The 20,774-nt window shown below is 54.3% G+C and overlaps 1 protein-coding gene across 7 annotated transcripts in view; it reads right to left on the bottom strand.

Moving 5' to 3' along the window:
• The window catches only part of CACNA1I (calcium voltage-gated channel subunit alpha1 I), a 110,008-nt gene that overhangs the window by 52,051 nt on the left and 37,183 nt on the right, over positions 1–20,774 (bottom strand). For all 7 annotated transcript variants that reach the window (XM_074326424.1, XM_074326425.1, XM_074326420.1 and 4 more), the window contains one exon: positions 9,587–9,684. In XM_074326424.1, coding sequence (XP_074182525.1) covers positions 9,587–9,684 — 98 coding nt within the window. The remainder of the gene's footprint in view (positions 1–9,586; positions 9,685–20,774) is intronic.

Below are 20,774 nucleotides of genomic sequence, written 5' to 3'. Positions count from 1 at the left end.
TAGAACAGTGGTCCTGTCCAGATTTTTATTTATTCCAGGGGTCATGCTGAGGTGGTTATTAACGAGGGTAATCATTTGGGATTTGCATCATGAGCTCCGTGCGGAGTGATTTCCAATCAATAATTAATGCCCACCCCATCCTTCCTCCCCACAAAACTAGGTCAGGGTCCTCTCGGGAAAGGCAGTGGGGTTCCCTTGCAGGCTGCAGGCTGCAGCCTCCAACTGAGAACAGGCTAGGGTGAGTGAGGGCTCAATATCCCACTTTCCACACCTGCCCCCCAACAGGGTAGCCAGGGAATGTGCAGAGGAGGGAAGCAAGAAACTAGAAGAAGTGCCCTACAATCCATCTGAATGTTAAGTGAGCCATCGCAGGCCTTTCTGGTGGTCCATCATTCATTCATTCATCAAACACTTATCAATACTGCTGCTTACCAGGCACAGTACTGGCCACATGGTAGATCCAAGGACGAATAAGTCTCATTTTTCAACCCCTCAGAGCTTGCAGTCTAGCAGCAGAGGGACAGGGGAGCGCAGTGTTGGGGAAAAGGACCATGACCGGGGGACCTGTGGTCACATTCCTGGAGGGACTGACTTGAGCTGCGCCCTGCAGATGACCACAGCGTGTGGCAAAGACACAGAGGTGGGACCACTCAGAGTGGAGATTCTAAGGAGTGTGGAGCTCTGCGCTAGGTGACTGGTCAGGGAGGCCCTTCGGTAAAACCTTGATGGGCTCTGAGCCTTAAATGGCAAGGGCAAACCCTGGAGGCCGGGACACAGGCCAGAAGCAAGCACTGAGGGCCAGGCAGCAGCTGCAAGAAGGCGCTGGATCCGAACAGCCTCCAGGAAGTGGTGGCTCAGCCCAATCCCCACCTGGCTGCTCCATGGCTGCTCCCCGGGCCCAGCCTTTGTTGCTCAATTAATTACATTTCCCTTGTTCTCCAGAATGTTAACATTCTCAAAGGCTCCTGAAAACCTGCCCGGCTGGCTTCTCTGAATGGCAGCCTGATCCCTCCTCCCCGCCCACCTCTCTCTGCTGAGCTGGGCCCCACCTCTCTCATGGTCCTCCCTGGGGCCCAGGGAGGCCAGGGCCACAGAGCCAATGCATGGTTAGCTAATTAGGGACCTTGAATGCATTTATCACTTTCGTGCCAGGGGAAGGAAACCATGGGATTAGAGAGTCACGGAGGACCCCACGAGACCCCGGCTAATCCTCCTTTTATGCCCACTAGCCAAGGCAAGTCAAATGGTTCTGCCCTCAGTTCCCCTGGCACTGGGCACAGGAGGTGGAGGCGGAGAGAAGAGAGAGAAACAAAGAGACAGAGAAAGTGAAACAGAGAGAGACAGAAAAAAATGGAGACCCAACAGAGACGGAGAGAGAAACCAAGAGAAACAGAGACAGAGACTGCCTTCAAGACGTGTCACCATCTGCTTCAGACAACTCATCTCTCTCCACACCTTCCCCCAGCCAACCCCTCCTCCTCCAGGCAGTCTTCTCTGATTCGCAGTCCCAATTGGCCATGAAGCCCTCCTAGAGCTTCCTTGGTTCTGTCTCTTGGTGCACTTTTCTGGCCTTCAGCCTGGCCTAAGGACGAGGTGGGCCTTGATGGAGGCAGTCTGCAGGTAACACCATGAGTGTGATTGAGGGCCCTGCTTCCCCCAGCCAGGAAGGGAAAGAGGACCCTTGAGTCCCCAGGACATCCAGTGCAGACCCTCCCCTGGTGAACACCCAGAGCACCAACCCAAGACAGAATGTCTGGGTCTCAGTCCTGGCTGGGCAGCTTCGAGGTAGAGCTTGCCCTCTCTGGGCCCCAGGGGCCTCATCTACAGAAGAGGACAGTGGTTCCTGTCTAGCCAGCCTCTCAGGAATACAACAGGGGAGGGACGCCTCCAAAGGGAGAGCCCCCTGAAGTCAGAAGCTGCCAGCAGCTCACCCACCCTCAGGGGAAAGTGAAAATCCTTGTCCCACCTGTCCCCCTCCCCACTCACAGGCCGCCACAATCTGTCCCCAGCCTCACCTCCTTCTGTCTACCGTGCCTGAACTTGCTGCTCCAACCAGACTGGCAAATGCCCCTAGCATCCCTGTCCCCCACCTCTGCACGCACTCCGCCCCCCCCTTACACTGCCTTCCCCCACTCTCTGCCATAGGGTTCCTGTCACTATTGTGCTGCCCTGGGGGCTATTCTGGGCCTACTTCCCAAGGTAGGAGGGCGTCCACGCCAGTGGCCCAGCCAGACCAACCCTGTTCTTGTTCTGGGTTACCTCCAGGCCCTTGCACATGCTCAGAAGGCCACCTCTCCTGGTTTAGACCCTAACTGAGTGTCACCTCTTCTGGTCCCTAGGCTGGGCTGCTGTCCCTGCAATGAGCTGCCACAGCCCCGTCCTCCCTCCAGCACAGCACTTACTACACTGCTGGCCTCTGTCGGCTCACAGCTCTGCCTCCACTGTAAGCCGGGGGCGGGGGGCAGCCCCGAGTGCAGGGCCCAGGAGAAGAGCTCTGCGTCCTCCAATCCAGCCCAGGGCCTGATACAGATCGGCCCCTCCGAGGACGGCAGCTTGAACGAATGAAGGAGTGATGGATAAGTGGATGGATCCATTACACAAATATTTAGTGAGGACCTACTATGTGCCAGGCACTGTTCTAGGCTCTAGGGCAGGGGTGTCCAAACTTTTTTCAACGTTTTTCACCAAGGGCCATATACAGTAAAATACACAAACAGCCGGGCCATTCACTCGAGGTGAAGTACATATTGCCTCACCTGGTTTATTTAAGTAAACTAAATATATTTTTGGAATTTGCTGCGGGCCAATTAACAATGGATCATGGGCCGCAGTTGGCCCGCCGGCTGCAGTTCACCCTGCTCTAGGGATATATCAGTCAAAAAAATCAAACCAAAGCCCCCTACTCTCATGAAGCGGACATTCCTGGTACTAGGGAGAGGCAGGCAGAAAACAACAAACATCATAAATGAATATGTTTTCTTGTTTGTTAGCTGCTCAGTGCTATAAAAACCAACAAAGTGGACTGGGGGAGGGGAGGAAGTGCCAGGTTGGGGCAGGGGTCAGGCAGGGATGAAATGGGGGCCAAGAAAGGCCTCACTGGCGAGATGACACAGAGAAAAGACTCGAAAGAGGTGAGGCTCTGTGCACATCTGGGGAAGAGGCCCAGAGCTAGGAGTAAGCCAGGCAGTCACGGAATAATGAGGAGGCAAGTGAGCGAGGCGGAGTGGAAACCCTGCAGGTCAGCGTGAGGACTCTGGCTTCATTCCCCAGTGTCGCGGGCAAAAGAGAGACGGGGCCTGAGGAGTTTGGAAGGGTCACCTGGCTGCGGGGGGAGCGCTGAGGGCGGGGTCCAGGAGAGATGTGGCCCCCCACCCCCACCCCCGGCCCCATCCCCTCCCTGCTGAGGTTGGCCAGGCCAGAGGCTGGCTCTCCTCCTTGACGCTCCAGGGCAGAGGCCGGGCTTCCCATCCATCTGCGCTTCTTGGTCCCACCCCGCCCGGCCCAGCCATTGCGCTCCTACCATCACGATACAGCTGGCTGGGGCCAGATGACAAAGGCAGTGAAGGTGGGGGATGTGGCTGGATTCTGGAGATATTTTGAAGGTCGAGATGAGGGATGGGATGTGGCATATAGGAAGAAGAGGGGATTTGGGACATCTCCAAGGTTTGGGGCCTGCAGCGTGGAGCAGCCATCAGTGGACTGGGGCTCCATTCGGATATGTGGAGTTTGGGGTGCCTGGTGTATATCCATGTGAAGTCATTTCGTAAGATCTCGGGATCAGGGGTTCAGGAAAGAGGGGTGTGATCTGGAGTATCATGTGGGTGGCACCAGGGTAGAGACAGTCTCTAGGTGGCATTTAAAGTCAAGAGCTAGAAGCAGACAGATGACAGGTGGGCAAACTGATGGAGCCGCTCAACCTTGTCACACTTTTCAGCAGGGATCCCTAGATCGGACCCTCTGTTCTAAGGGAAGCAGCCAGGTATGGGGACCCTTGGTGGCAGTAGAGGACCTGGGAGGAGATAGAGGGTATACTTCCTGCCCTGCATGTCCCCTGGAGGTCCGGGGTGCCCTCTGCAGACAGGAGCTATCAGCCCAGATTAGCTGGGCCACTCTGCCAGGCCAGCTCAAGAAGAAATAGCTGGACTAGCAACAGCCTCTACCGAGGGCACAGCCCGCAGCCAAGAGGAGGGGAGCCAGGCCAAGGGCAATGGGGACCGAGGCTGTGGCCTGGCCACAGGACTCCCCTCTCTTTATCTGGCCAGATGAGTGGAGGGTGCTGAGCCACCGGGAGAGGCCTTCTGCTGCTCCTGCCACTGCCAATGCCAGCTCATCAGGGGCACAGTGGGTGCCAGGGAGGCTGGGCCAGACAGCATATGACCCAGCCCAAGGATACAGCTGCTGGCCTGGCCCAGCTGGGGGGCCTGTGGGCTGATGAGGGGCCTCAGTGTTCGCTCCTGAGATAGAAAACAAACCGCAGCCAAGGAGTGAGCACCCCTGTACCCTCCATCCCAGGAGAGACCTCGGGTTCCTCTCCAAGGCCGTCATGCTCATGCCCTAGAGTGTGGGTCTGGCCTCTGTCCCACTGAAGGTTCCTGCACCCACTGTAGCCCAAAGATCTACTCATTCTTCAAACATTCTGTCCCCCACCCCCCCAGCCTGTCTGCGAAGCCTCCTCAAAGTACATGGCAGCCCGCTGCCTCCATTACAGCATGTGTCCCACTGGCCCATCACCCCGGCTCACATGTCTGCCTGCACAGAAGGGATTGCATTTGAATCTTCTCCATGATCCCACATTTGAGCCAGAGCCTGGCCCAGTGGCTCTTCAGTGGATGCTACTTTGAATGAATGAATGAATGAGTGAATGAATGAATGAGTGAGTGAATGAATGAATGAATGAGTGAATGAATGAATGAATGACTACATAGCGGCCCACTCCCTTGATGTGCTATCCCGCCCAGGAATAATCCATCCTGATGTGTAGAGGAAACTCGGCCGCCGGTTGGGGAGCTGACTTTACCCTGCCCCCACATCCCAGGATTTCTTCTTTCACAGTCCTGGCTGCTCTTTCCTGTTCCTGAGTCAGGTTCTACCCAGATGTTCTGGCCAGATGTTCTCCCACCCACATCTCTTACGGGAAGGCAGCAGCACTGGGAAAATTGGCCTCCCTCCACTCCATCTTCCCCCGTCTCTCCACCTCCCTCCTTCCACCCCTCCCTTCCCCATGGTGGCTACCAGGCTTTTCTCTTACAGGGCACCTCAGGGGCGCCTTGTGGGTGCCAAGGACAGACAGCCCTGAAGTCCAAGGTGTACCTGGGGTCAAAGCCTCCTTCAGCTGCCCCCAGACTCCAAGTAAACACACACTCCAAGTGAAAATATGGAGATTTTCATCCAGCTCTGTTTCAAAGTGACTCTCCCAGCTCCCTTTCCACTAGATGCCCCCCAGGGCAGAGTCCAAGAAGGAATCCTAGGGCCTCCCTCTTCTGTCCACAGCACGGCTGGCCTGACTACCACCTGGTTGGGCATGGACCTGGCAAAAAGGGCCAGAGCAGGCCTGCGCCTCGAGAGCTAGGAGCTGGCCATGAGTCCAGGGTCCCTCCATCTGATGGGCATGCGAAGACCCTGTGCCTCTGGGACCACATTGTTCTGAGACTTCTTCTAAAACCAAAAGTTTAGGATTCTGCAGCTGGATGATTTTCAAATGCTCTGTGACTCTCAGCAAGGCTATTTCCAAGATCCCAGGAGTATGTGACACCCACATCATCAGCAATCGGTGTCATCACCTTCACTAGGCATGGTTTGCTGCCCCACGGTCTAGCAATGGGGGCCTGGGACCCCATTTTACAGATGGTGAAACTGAGGCACGAGAGGTGGAGCCAAGCCACTGGACAAGATCCCAGGGGCAAACTCTGATCTAACTGCCCTGGATGCTGTAGTCTATGGCCCCAATACTGGGGGCCTTTCCTCGTGAGAAAAGGGGGCAGTTCATTCTACAAATATTCTCCACCTGGCCCTGCAGGCTAACCCATGTGGAGGTGCTATGTGCCATCCCCATGGTGCAGACAAGGGACCAAAGCAAGGGAAGAATCTTCCCCAGGCCCTGCAGCTAATTAATGCAGGACCAAGCTTTGAGAGCTGCCAGGGCAGCGCAGAGGTCACGGTCTGCACTAACCAGTGCTGTCTCCTGCCTCCTGCCCTGACCCGTCCCCCTCAGTCTGCACAGGGCCCAGCACTATGAGAACCCTATACTCTGACAGTGAGAGGTGGTCAGAGGGACTTTGAGGCCATCATGTCATCCATGGGACCTTTCTGTTCTGACCCTGCATGTGGGCAGAGGTCCTTTCTCAGGCCCTGCAGACGGGGTGGGTGGCCGGGGTGCCCACATGCTCAAAGGAGAGAAAGGATGTTATGAAAAGGAATGAAAGCTATGGGGTTGTGCGCGCACAGGATGAAATCCTAGCTCTGGCCCTAGCCAGCTGTGTGGCCTTGGGCAGGTTATCAGGCCCTCTGTGCCGCAGTTTCCCCATCTGTAACGTGGCTAACACAGTGGTACCTCTAGGGCTATTGTGAAGATGAAATTGTGCAGCCCATGTAAAGTGCTATGACAAGATTGTTGTAAGCACCTGACCAATTTTAGCCATTTGTCATTATCAGTACATCCCTGGAAGTGTGGAACGTCACCTCCTGCGACCCTGACCTACAGTCCTCTGTCCAGCCACTCTGTTCCCAGGCCGGCTCCTCCTCCCCACCTTTACACGTGCACATCTGCCAGGAACGTCCTCCCCAACCCTCTGTGTGCTTCGTGAGCATCTTCCTAAACCAGCCTCTGAGAAGACGTCCTGATGCCACCACCCTCCATCCTCAATGCTCTTCATAATAGTAGCACCTATTAACCACTTACTGCATACGAGGCTCTATGCAAGCTCTTTACACACATGGCATTTCATCTTATAAAACCGTGTGGAAATTGGTATTATTGACCCCATTTTCCCGTGGGGGAAATGGAGGCCCAGAGACGAGCATAGCTTGCACAGGGCCCCACAGTGGGCGTGTGGAGGCATGAGACCTTGGCCTGTCAGTGCAGAGCAGACCTCCAGTGCTCAGTCCTGAGCTAGACCTTGACCGTGGCCTTCCCCACAGCGCTGTCAGCTTTGCTGCCCTGTCTGTGGGCTCTGCCCTGGCAGCACACTCTCCATCTCTCCACACCACCCATCCCTGGCCCAGCCCACAGGTCCCTGCAAACAGGTGAGTTCTTGCTGAACCAGGGATTGTGGCTAGATGGGGCTCTGAGGGGGTGGACAACGGCCAGGCCAGGCTCAGCATCTCCACCAGCTGTGCCTCAGCTCCCCAGGCCTCTGTCCCAGCCCCCTCCATGGCCAGGGCGGGTGTGCTGTGGCCAGGTGCAGATGGGGCCAGAAGCTCAGACTCAGCTGACTCAGGCCTTAGCAGTGACTGCCCTACTTTCTCACTGGAGGGGGGAAAAAAGCACTTTTCATATTTAAATGGCTTGGCCAGTGGGCTTTGGGAGGCACTGCAATGGCTTAAGGTGTGTGTAGGCTGGGTAAGGCCTGCAGTCAGCTGGTGCCAGAAGGGGTCACTTTTAGAGCTAATCCAACCCCATCTTGCCAAGGCCCAGAAAGGGCTAGTGACTTATGAAAGGTCACACAGCAAGTAAGCAGAACCCAGCCTCCTGACTCACATGCAGTCTGGTGCTTCCTGCCTCCCTCCCCAACCTTCTCCTTCATGCTGTCTCCTTCCCTTTCTCCATCAGCGGTTGAGTGGCTGAGACGGAGTCGGAGGGACGTATTTTATTGGGTTTTGTAAAGAACACCGTGACTTCCAGGTCCCCCACCATTCTGGACAAAGTATAAAACCATACATCTAATCCAGTCCCTCCTCCTGCTTTGTGCAAGTAGGGAAACTGAGGCCTGAAGAGACGAAAGGACTGCCCAGGTCACACAGCAGGCTCCTGAAAGAGGTGAGAGCCAGAACTTGCATTCCCTGAAACCCAACTGAGTCTTCCTGGTTGATCGTGTTTTTAAACTAATTTTGAAACTGCAGGCAGCCACCACACTCTCCACAGCTTTGTAACTAATAACCTGTAATTTGACTTTGCCTAGTCCCAACTCTCGAGCCTGCCATCTGGTGGCGAAATTGAAAACTACGGGTTATTATTGGAAAGAATGAATCCCAGGGCAGAAGCAGCTCTAAAGATACAGGGGAGGATGTGGAATGTTTCAGGAAAACAGCTAGAAAAAAAGGAGACAACCAACCTAACCTCCTAGGAGGCACTTCAGAGAGCCTACGTCCCCTGTGTCATTCATTCCCCAGTGACTGTGGGCAGAGGACGTGGCACCTGGGAAAAAGCTGCCGCTCCTGTAAATGGGAAGCTGGATCAATGGATCTGCTCTAACCACGGGAGGCTCCTATTAAGTGACTCAGGAATGTGCATTTATCTTAAGGTCCTTTCCAGGGGGAGTGCTAGGCGGTTTCTAAGTCGGGGGAGGGGTACATCGGTTATATTTTGGATCCCAGAGGGTTCTTGCTCCCAACACCCCCATGCCAGATTCTGAGAGCTGAAAAGCGGAATCAGCTCAGAGAAGAAAACAGCTCAGAGTACCCCCAACTCAGGCCACACTGGGCCTCCCAGGGCCGCCTATTAGCAGGAAGGAGGCCCCTGAGGAAGGACCCGGACTCCTCTCTGGGCTCTCTGGTCCCTGCAGCCTCCAAAATTGGAACCTCAAGGAGCACAGGGCCCATCCCTACCCTTCTCTAGAGAAGGAAGCAGGCTGGCACAGGGGACCTGGAAGTGACCTCCACAGCCAGGAGCCATCTAATGAGCTCCTCACACAGTGGGAGAGGGAAGAAGGGGGGAGGACAGACACAGGTGCCCACACACCCCTCGTGTGTGCATTTGTCACATGTGCACACACGCCCACCCCCACGAGTGCACATCCGCCATGTGTGTACACCTCCCATGTGCACACCCACCCCACACGTGCACACACCCCACTGTGCACACACCTCACCTGTGTACACCCCACATGTGCACACCCCCCCACATATGCACACACACCCCACATGTGCATACACCCCACATGTGCACCCCCCCACATATGCACACGCACCCCACACGTGCACACCCCCCCACATATGCACACGCACCCCACACGTGCACACCGCCTCACATGTGGGTGGGTGATGGAGCTGGAGTTCTCAGTCCCTTTAGCACAAGTGAGAGAGTCCGGGGATCCCCTTGTTGGTGAAAAGCTTCACAATGCTCTCCCTCAAACTAAGCAGCTTCTTTTCCCACCTTGCCCACTGTGACAGCCACCTCCCCCCAAGGAACCTTGCCCCTGAAGAGCCAGACTCCCTGACATGCTGCGATCCAAGGTCTTTTGGGACTCAGGTGTCAGGGCCACCCTCTGGCATCTTCAGGCCCAACTACCGACCCATGAGCCCATCGGAGCAGGGCCCACATCTGTCCGGTCACTGAGAGGGCGCGTGCCCAGCACGGGCCTGGCACTGGAACGCACTGGGTGAAGGGGTGTCTGTGTGGGCCAGGGATGGGGGAGGGGCGCCAACTCACTGGGCACGCGGTTGATGGCTTTGAGGGGCCTCAGGACTCGCACGGTGCGGATGGCTGACAGGTTGATGTTCTGAAGGTCCAGGGAGTACTCGACCATCCTGTGGAGAAAGTGGGGGAGAGTGAGGGGCGAAGCAGGAGGGACAGGCGGGGCCATGGGCCAAACACAAGCCTCTGGCCACCCACACCCACCCACGTGTGCCAATGCCTGCCTGAAAGGGGTAAGTAAGAAAAGGGGGTCAGAATCCAGGCTGCACCTCAGACGGCCATAGGGCCTGGAGCTGTCTCCTCCTCTGTGAGCAGGGCTGGTGACGTCACCCTCCTAGGCCGTCCTAAAGATCCAGTAGTTGCAGCTGGGGGCAGAGGGAATGGAGGAGCAGAGACCTGGGGCCGTCCCCACTGTGTGCCCAGCACTGTGCCAGGTGGCTTCTGCCCCCGCCCCCAGAGTAGCCTCTGAAATAGGGAGGACGAGCCCGTTCCCGGGGGCAGCGGGACCTGAGGAGCCGAGAGCCGGGGCTAACCCCAGGTCCGGAAGCCCTGCTGTGGGCAGAGGCCTGAGCGGAGCCCCGCCCTTACTTCTCCAAGTCTTCAGGGGCCCACCAGGCAGGGTTAGATGCCCCTACGAGGAGACTGCAAGAGAGCTGACCTCACGTGTGCCCCAGGTCACCCAGCGAGTGGGCAGAGGCTCAAGCCAGGAGCCTCACCAGGTCCAACCCTTCCCTCCCTGCTCTGCCGGCCTCTGAGTTCCACCTCTGGCTCATGGCAGGCTGGGCACCACCGGCCACATCTCCAGGGAGGTGGCAGGCACCCTACTTTGCTGCAGGAATCATCCACCCTTTCCTGGATATGCCTGCAAGGCACCCCGGCTGTCTCACAGGCTCACTGCGCTCCCCCGCTCCAGGCCTTTGCTCCCACTGTCCCTTCTGCCTGGACTGCCCTCCCTCACATCTGTCCATCAAAACTGTATTTATGCAGTTGCCCCTGGAGTCCTGAAAGCTTTTCCACACCACAGTCCATAGTGAAACAAACCAGTGTAGGTGCAGTTCCAAGAATGACCCAGACCCGGCCCCTACCCTCAGCAGTACCCACTTGGGCAGGGAAGAGACTCAAAGGCAAAGACAAGACTGGAGCCCTCATCACTGCCTCGGGGCTTCACCCCCCCCACACACACACACACACAGTCAATCTGACCTGCAGCTCCTTGGAGGCAGTTTGCCTCCTCCAGGAAGACTTCTCAGATCTCCACAGAAGTCAGATTTCTGGGGTCCCCTCTGTGGTTCCCTGACCTTCCACCAGATCCTACCTGCTCAGTGGCTACCTGAACCCCACCCTCCACTGAAAGACAGGTCGTGGGGCATGCAGCCCTGGGTGCCCCACTCACCAAACCCTTCCCCGCCCCAACATCAGACCCCAAGGCTCCAGCAGTGCTGCTAGCTCCACCTGCCACCACCAGCAGCAGGAAATGAAGGCTTTTCCTACACACCATGCAAACCTGTCAACTGTTGTAAAGCCACCACCCCTCCCGCTGCTGCTTAGGTATAATTGAGTGAAAGCTTCCTTTGCCTGAAATGCTTCCATCCATCCCCCAGCTTTCCGAGGCACAGGCTCTGGCTCCGTTTCTCTCTCGCTCTCTTTCTCTCTCTCTCTCTCCCCCCCCCCACCACTTTCTCTCTCTCTCTCTCACCCTTACACACACGGAGTCACACACCTGCACACAACCATCGGTGCACATACACAGTCATCCCTTGGACACCCTCATTAACACACACTCCTACCAGAGCCCAAATTCATATGAGGGGGGCCTGACAAAAAAGTGACAGAGCCCTAAAACTAGAGACAGAGACCTGGGGGATCAGAGGAGGAGGGAGGGAGGGAGCCAGGGGTGCCAGGGGCAGCAGCCAGGCGGAGATGGGGAGGGTTGAGGCGCCCTGGGGAGAAGTGGCTGAGGGCAGATGCTCTGAGGAGGGGGGCGCGGACCGACGGAGTGGATTCCGCTGTGGGGGAGCCAAACTGTCGTTTTCAGGTTTTGTAGAAAGAGCTCTCCAGGCAGCCAAGGAGATATGTGTGACGGAGGCGCTGCGGAGGTGGCACACACATGGGCACACACACACACACACACACCAGGCTTAGGACAGCCACCACACCACCCCATCACAGGCCGCCAGGCTCATCTCCAGCCCACCCCGCCCCCACTCCCCACCCCCACAAACACAACCTTTTTCCTCCAGCCCTGGCTTTCTCCATCCTGCCAATGGGGGTGGCACCAGACCCTGGGGAGAATTGGGACCCCAGGCTTGGTTTATGTTTTGCTGGGGGTGCTGCAGGTGGGGGTTCCCAGCCTATGCTAGATTGAACCCACCCTGGTCCTATGTTCCAGGAGCCCCAGGGCTCACCTGCTGAGCTCCAGCAGGTGCCAGCCCAGGATTCGTTCCATCACCATGAAGTCTCACAACAAAAACAGATGCTTCATAGACGATGGGTAGACACAGGAAAGCAAATGGCTTTGGAAGGCCTACTGCCTGCCAGGGACTGTCTCATTCTCACCCTGCGTTAACCTGTCTGAGCCTCGCACATTACTCAGACCCCACCTCAACCCTCTCCATGTTTCCCTGGACCAGGGCAGACCGAGGCTACAAGCCGCCCAGGGCCTGGCCGCTGTGGGAGCCCTCAGGACAACCTGGTCCCTGGCCGCTCCCTGAGCCACACAGCCCCACGGGCTCCACGTCCCTCCTCACAGAACCTGTGGTCCACAGACTGGGACTCCTGGTTCCTGATGAAGTGAGGGTGCCTCCCATGGCCCCTGCCCTGGGATAGGCTGGGTTGCGAGAACGGGAAACTTCGATAGATGCTGTGCGTATTCAGGCCCTATGGTGAGAAGTCGAGTTCACTTTCCTTTTGTTTCTCTAAAACAAGTAAGGGGGTGGGGGGGAGGGGTCCTGAGTGAATTGCAAGTTGTGACTGGATATATGTTATTGAGGACCATGATTACCCAGAGGTAGCAAACTTTAGGGGCTGAATACCTCCCGACCCCAACCCTCTCCTGGGAGACTCACCAGACTCCTGCCCTCACCTCTGAGTGGGACTGAAGCAGCCACTGCCTGGCAGACTCTGAGTGACACATTAGCCCAGCCTCTGCCCTTCACCCTGACCTGACCCTCCAGGTCTTCAGCATGAGAACATACCTTCGGCAAAAATTCCCAAGACCTCATCAGTTGCAACCCTCAGGGTCCCCACTGAAAAGCCCCCAAAATAAATTTCTTGGAGAGTTTAGTGTCAAGATCTTAGTGTCAAGTTCTGAGCTTCCTGGCAGTCATGTCAAAAGGGGAAATGCCAAATATATGGTGATGGAAGGAGAACTGACTCTGGGTGGTGAACACACAATGGGATTTATAGATGATGTAATACAGAATTGTACACCTGAAATCTATGTAATTTTACTAGCAATTGTCACCCCAATAAATTTTTTTTAAAAAGGGGAAATGTGATGAGTTACTGAGTTCTTAGCAGCAGGCAAGTTCTTGGCACTGTGGATCCTTCCAGGGAATCTGTTTGCCTAAACATTTCTCCCAGGTCCTAGCTCTCTCTATATTTCATGAACCTTTTGGGGGCGTCCTGCTGCTACTGCCTCTCCTGTCTAGGGGAGCAAGACCAGGTAGAAATGCATTCAATGATAAAGAGCACACAGTAGGTGAACAGTGAACACTCCAGTAGTTCTCATTCTTCTCTGAGGGGAAGAGGATACGCTGGGCTAGGATGAGGAGAGATGGGCAGAGCACGTGACTGGGAGGTAAGAACTGTGCGTTTGTCTCTGCTCTGGGGAGCACGCTGTCCCAATGGTGAGTCCATAGACCAACAAGCCCAACTTGGGACAGTCTGCTGACAGCTCCACCAGCCCTGCCTGAATCGGGTCACCATCCCTCTCCCCTGACAGCTGCAGCAGCCTCCCACCTGGTCTCCTGCTTCCTGCTTCCTCCCGCTACAGCCCATGCTCCGTCAGCCGCAAACTTCCTAAAACACAAATCTCGCTTTGTCACTCGCCAACTCAAAGCTTCAATGGCTCCCCATTGCCCTCAGATCAAAGACCAAGCCCCTGACCACAGCCTCCAAGGCCCTCCTGGTCTGGCCTCTGGCCCCTCCCCGCAAACCTGCGCCTAATCCATGCACCCCAGGCGCAATGCCAGGCCTGCCGAGCTCCCCAAATACACCCTTCTCTGCCCCCTTTCCTTTGCCAACTGCCCTTTCTCCTCACTTTCATCCTTCCTTCCAGAACATGTTTTCCATGAAGCCTTGCCCATTCCCTCCCTGTACCAGAGGCTGAGTTCAGCCCTCTCTGCCCTGGCTCCCCCCATACCCTGTTCACAGCTCCCGTCTAGATTGGGTTCCCCCAAAGCAGACCCTGAGCCAGCAATTCACCTGGGAGGTGATTCCAGGAAGTACAGTGAGGGAGACAGAAAGGGAGAAAAGCCAGTGAGGGGCTGCTCATGAGCAGGTGCCACCATGGGCAACCAGGGTGCCTTTCCAGCGGGGACCCCTGACATGTGGTCCTCAGAAGTAGACCAGCGAGGGCAGGGGACTGCGGCATTAACCACAGACGGGTTAGATGCTGGCTACGCACCTCTCTCCTCCTCGGACACAGCCCCCACACCAGCCCCGAACCACACCCAGTAGGCACTCAGGGAATCTGCAAGCATGAATAACACTTGTGACAGGTGTTGTCCTACCCTCTTCTACCCCCTTCCTCCTCCTCCCACCTTGGATGACAGCTGTGGGAGTGCCCCACCCTCAAAAAAGAGAAAGTGAAGAAGGGCCGCAGTGGGTGAACAACCACTGGCCTGACTTCCCTCAGGTCCCACGGAAGACACCACTCGCGGGAGTGAGACATTAATTCCTAATTACACAGTTACTTTATCACACAGCTTCAGTGCTAAAAGTCTAAAAAAATCAACAAGACCTCCACTGCCTCCTGCCAGCTCCCAAGCGCCTAATTAGGTAAGTAATTTCGCTGTAAAGCAGCACTTTCGTCCTGACATCAGCCTCGGGGGAGAGTGGCTGCACTTGGTTCCTGGGTGTCATCTGGGGAGAGGGACTCGGGTGTGGCTGTGCTGGGGTGGGGACAGAAGGTGGATATCCACTCTTCAGGGCACCCCCACATTTATTCCTCCCTCCCCCACTCCCAGTTTCTCTGGCTCCCAGGAGAGGCCCAGAGACACAGGCCTGGTCAACAAGTGGACGCCAGGCCCCTGCCACCGCGACTGGCTCAGGATGGGCCTGTGGCCCCAGGTAGACCCAGCCCTTGAGTGGGCAGTGCACAGTGCTCTCCCTGGCTAAGCCACCACCTGGAAACCCTGAGGTGCTAATGGCCATCCTGTCACCGTGGTGGCCTGAGAATTTTGCCAACACAAAGGAAGGCTGAGGCCAGAGCTGGAGAGAGGCAGGATCCTGACCATATGGTCCGAGAACTCCTTCCAGCTGCACCTGAATCCTGGATCTGCCCTCTTTACTTCCCCGTGATGAGAGCCAGTACATGCCCTCTGGGGCGTGGGGCCCGTTTGCATTGGATTTCTGTCCCTCACAACTCAAGAGTGCTGGCTGATTCAGAAGGGTCTCCTGAGCACTCACTATGTGTCGAGAGCGCTTTATACTCCTTCCCACGGTGGGATTATGGCACCCACTGCACAAGAGAAAGCTGAGGCTCAGTCCTTCTACCTGCACACAGCTAGGTAATGGGGGACCCACAAGCTCTGTGGGGCCCACCCCCACCCTGAACTCATCCATCATCAGGCCAGGCTGCGTTCTGGCTCCTGAATACCCTTCAGCTGGCAGGATGGCGGGTAAGCACAATACACACACACACACCACAGAATAGGACCAGCCTGGGGGCAGTGTTTCCCAGAGCATGGAGTAGACCTCGGGCAAGTAAGTCACTGAACCAACCTCACAGGGGTGGGGGAGATGGAATGTGTTCCTATATGGACTCAGTGCTCAGAACAGAGCCTGCCACAAGTCAGAGCCAAGTAAGTATAAGCTAGTATTATATCACAGCTTCACTCACTGCCTCACGTCACACTTGCCCACAAATCACACGATGCTAGCTTTAACACTTCCCTGGATACACCTCCTGCTGAAGAAAGCCCAGATGGTAAAGGCGTCCGGCCATGACTCCAGCACTGCCCACCACTTGCCCTGCGTTCGAGGGACACCCAAACCTCTCCATTCCCACAGTGCACCTTGCTGTTTCCGGCTACGTGCCTTTGCATTTGTCAGTCCTCCCAGCCGCAGCGCCCTTCCCAGCTCTCCAGATCCCAGACCCGGGCAGAAGTGAGCTCTCCTTCCTGCCTTGTGGCCCACTGTGCCTCTATTAGAGCACCTCTGGCTCCGAGGCACGCTCTGCCATGTCCCTGTTCCTCAGAGTCCCAGCTGGATGCCCGGTGCCCAGCACCCAGCCCAGGGCTCCCCATGCCGGCTTGTCAAACAAATAACTTGCAGGACAAAAATCAGAAAAAAATCTTGGAGCTGACAAAAAACAACATAAATGACTGAGATTTAACACCTTTCCAGGAAATACCCCGCCCAGGAGATGATTTCTGTGTGTTGCTGATAAAAATAGGGTGTTTCCTCAATCTTTGCAAGGGGCCCACGGGGGCTTTCTTAAAATGTAATTTAAGATGTAGCTAATGGAAAGAAAGCTGAGATGCTGGGTACGGCACATCATCTGTCAGAAGGCGGCTCTGTGATGACTCAGGCTTGTGTTGGTAGGACCACTAGTCTATGCTGTTCTCCCGGTGCCCAGCACGTGTAGGTGCTCAGCAGAGGAAGGGAAGAAGGAAGTAATGGAAAGAAAGAATTAGGAAATAATAACATTGACCCATCACTTCATGATTTATGGGTTATTTTCATACACACATAAACACACACACACACCCTGCCAAAAAAATGTATACACATTTTAAGCAAAGAAAAAACTATTAAAATTTTAATACTCAATATATACCGATAACAAAAGATGAATACAAGTCATGTTCGACTTCTCCAATTGCAAGAGACGCTCAAAGTGGTTACCATCAGCATTCACACACTTCTGATTATGGCAAACTACTGCTTGAGCAACGTTGACCAAAGTGTCCACTTGTATACATTTTTTGGCACCCCCGGTATATATACAAGGTCAGACAATTAAGTTCGCAAACTCACCCTAGAAAAAGTGCTACACACCTCATTGCTGAATATCACTACAGTCACCCCCAAAGTACTCCCCTTGGGAAGTTATGCACCGACACCAGCGCCTAGTCCACCCTTCAAAGCAATTTTGAAACTCTTTTTCTGGAATGGCCATCAGAGCTGTCATCCATCGTATCACCCTTAATGTCCTGAATGTCATCAAAATGTCTTCCTTTCAATATTTTCTTTGTCTTCGGGTAAAGCACGAAGTCATTGGGGAGCCCAATCAGTAAGGAGGGTGTTCCGACAGTTATTTGTTTATTGCTAAAAACTCCCTCATAGACAGTGCTGTGTGGGCTGGTGCATTGTCGTGATGCAAGAGCCATGAATTGTTAGCAAAAAGTTCAGGTCATCCAGCTTTTTCACACAGCCTTTTCAGCACTAACAAATAGTCAACTCGGTTAACTGTCCAGTTGGTACAAATTCATAATGAATAATCCCCCTGAGAGCAAAAAAGGTTAGCAACATCGTTGCAACTAGTTCGTGAACTTAATTGTGAGACCGTGTGTGCGTGTGTGTGCATGTGTGTATATATATATATATATATATATATATATATATATATATATATACATACATATAGCCTCACACGAATCCTATGAAACCAGAAGAACAGGGGTTATGAAGCCCACTTGACTGATAAAGAAACTGATGTTCTGAACCCAACGCAGGCCAAGTTCAAAGTAAAGGGGGAATTGGGGGCAACAAAGTCAAAGGAGGGGCTGCATAGATAGATCCTGGGCAGGTGGGAACCCGGGCAGCTCCTGGGACCTCAGCAGCAGGAGACCCTGGACCTTGTCTCGCCAAGGCTCCATTCAGCTGACAATGTTCCAGTTGTTTTTATCTCTGGGTATTGTTGTCAGACAAATACAGGCTGCTCAGTTAAGTTTGAACTTCAGATAAGCAACAATACCCTGTTTCCCCGAAAATAAGACCTAGCTGGACAATCAGCTCTAATGCATCTTTTGGAGGAAAAATTAAGAGCCAGGCTTATTTTACTATAAGACTCGGTTAATGTAATGTAATGCAATGTAATGTAATGTAACGTAACGTAACGTAACGTAACGTAACGTAACGTAACGTAACGTAACGTAATATATAATATAATATAATATAATATAATATAATATAATATAATATAATATAATACCGGGTCTTATATTAATTTTTGCTCCAAAAGACGCATTAGAGCGGATTGTCCAGCTAGGTCTTATTTTCGGGGAAACACAGTATGTAATTTTTTGTATGTGTCCCAAATATGCCTCATATGAAATTTAGCTCCATTACTCCAGAGTAATCTTGGCACCATGGCAGGTGGGCATGGCTGCGGAGAACCAGATAGAGACACTTTTAGCACTACCAGGAACGTCTCTTCCAGGGGACTCAACAGCAGCATCCTGAGAGCTGGCTGGTGAGGCTTCCCAAGTCCCCCCGGCAGATCCACTGAAATATTCTGGCCTCTGAAAAGGTACAACCCCTGATGCTGTGAGTCCGAACGGGCTCTGGGGTCAGTTGTACCTGAGTGCATCCTTGATCTGGCCCCTACAAGAGGTGTGACCTGCTGATCTCTCTGAGCCTCTATTTCCTCGTCTTCCACGTTCTCAAGGTTGTGAGAAAGTAAGAGCACCCAGCCCAGTTAGCAAACATTAGTTCTAGTAAACCACCTTAGCGCTGGTGGTTTCTGCCTGCCGGAGCGCACTTCACTGCTCCTAAGGGATTGATTTGCCAAGTCTTAGGATTGATTTGCCAAGTGCATCCTGCCCACTCTCAGGCCACGTAGCATGGATGGGGCTGACCTCACATCCAGTGCCGGAGTGAGACTTGACCTAAGTCTGGCCAATCAAAGCCCTGCCTCATTCCCGCCACAGTGATTGGTTCAGGGACGAGCACATGATACTCATTAGCCAATTCAAGCCAAGGAGGCTCCATTCCACACTCCTTGGAGTGGCTGGGAAAGGAAAGGGTTTTTGGGTTGAACCCGAGGGAGAAGGCTGCCCCCCGCCACCCTCCACCTAAGAGGAAAGCTGCCAGGGATGGAGGTCCGCACAGGAACAAACAGAGCTGTGGGACAGAGGACACACTATCTGGTGACATCCTTCAGGATTCTGGATCAAGCAGACCCTAAAGCCAGAGACCCCTGGACTTCAGGTAAAGGAGATGATAAATTCCCTTAAACTAGGTTGGGCGGATTCCTGTGCCACATAACTGAGAGAGTCCTGCGTGATTCATGACTGACTGGTGTCTGGCTTGTCAACCTGTGGCCTGCGAATCTCTAGTGACTAAGTCCCCTCCCCATGGCATCTGGCATCCCATTGCCATGGAAACGGACCGAGCAGTGATCATCCCTCTCACTCTCCCACCCTACTCCATATGCAAATGAGAAATCATCCACACCACGGTGCCTGCTGGAAACTTCCCAGGTCCACACCCACCCAACGGGTAGTCAAGCTTAAAGAAAATGGCCCCAGACACTTCCCCCAACTCTGGGGTGCCTGAATACAACAGATATGAAACAGACATGTCATGGAGCCTCCTCCTCCATGCTGGCCCAGGGGACTCCCGGATGATGACTCAGCTTCAGCCTTGCCGAGCACCCCATCCTTAGAGCTCACAGACTCGCAGAGCCCAGGACAAGTCAGGGTGTAAAGTCAGTGTCACGGCCAGGAGGGTGCTCTGAGCCTGCTGACACATGGCGTGTTTCCCTGACCCACAGATAGTGCACACAGAGCCATGCAGGAGGCAGGCCAGCTGCAAGGGCTTCTGGGAACAGCCCCAGTGATGACCCCCCTATGCCCATAACCACAGCCAGCTCTGCTGGCAGGCACAGGCCTCTGTGGAGCTTGCACCAGTTGGTATTTGACTTTAGATTTCTCAAAAAGTCACACACCCTGACCAGTCAGTCCAGGCAGAGCCCCCAGGTCCTGACCAGGACTTAAAGACATGATAGGGCCACAGCTTTGGCCGAGAGCAAACAAACTCAGACCCTGGGAAAGGAATGTGGCAGACGCTGAGAGTTGCCCACCCAATGAGTATTCTCTTCTTCCAATCTTGCCTGGCCCCAGGGAACAATTCTTGGTTGATTTAGCCAAATTCAATGATGTTTCCTATTTTCCTAGCTTCTCTTGCAGCTAAGGATGGCCACAAGACCCAGTTCTGGCCAAGTGCACTGGGACAGGGGAAGAATCTAGAAAACAAAATGTTTTCCTGATCCAACTGGACAGGTGCAGCTGGCACAGTTCTGTCTCCCTTTATCCTTTCTGCCGTCCATGCACACGTGATGCCCACAGCTTCAGCAGTCACCTTATGACCACGAAAGGAAGGCCTGGAAAATCACAATGACATCACAGAGCCATCACCACTACCCACGGACCTCCAAGCTTCATATTACATCAGGAAAAACACCCCAGGATTTCCTTGAGCCACTGTTGGCTGTATGTTCTGTCCTTACAACCAAAAGCATCCCTGACAAATACCCCCAGCAAATTACACAGAACCAGGATTTGATTCCAACTGCTGAAGCCAAGCTCCCGACGTCCAGCAGCCCCTGTGCTCCTTACCAGCCCATGACCTTGGGCAGGTCATGCCCTCTCCCTGTGCATCATCTGTGAAATGGAACTGACCACAGTCCCTCCCTCAGAGCCGGTTGGTCAGTCTGTCAGAAGATTAGACCAGGTCACGCACAGCAGCGGTCCACGGTGAGGACTCAGCAGATGCTCTTGTTCTTATCATACCCCGCCCTGCGTGATGCCTAAGAGGATTCAATTCCCTTTGCTTTTTAAAGTCCCACTGATGGGGCACTTTGGACAAAAGGAACTCTCAGCAGGCAACCACAGAGGCGATGTGCCTGCCTGATCTTTTTAGAAAGCTGCAGTCCAGAATTGAGGAACTGTTCTTATTAACATTTTATTTCCTGAGAGCCTGTGCGAGTCAGGGCGGGAAGCTGTGCACTTAGGAGAAGATGCTTCCAGGGTAC

This window comes from Rhinolophus sinicus, linkage group LG02, assembly GCF_036562045.2.
Source record: "Rhinolophus sinicus isolate RSC01 linkage group LG02, ASM3656204v1, whole genome shotgun sequence".
NCBI classification, from domain to species: domain Eukaryota; kingdom Metazoa; phylum Chordata; class Mammalia; order Chiroptera; family Rhinolophidae; genus Rhinolophus; species Rhinolophus sinicus.
This window is presented reverse-complemented; position numbering and strand designations above follow the sequence as displayed.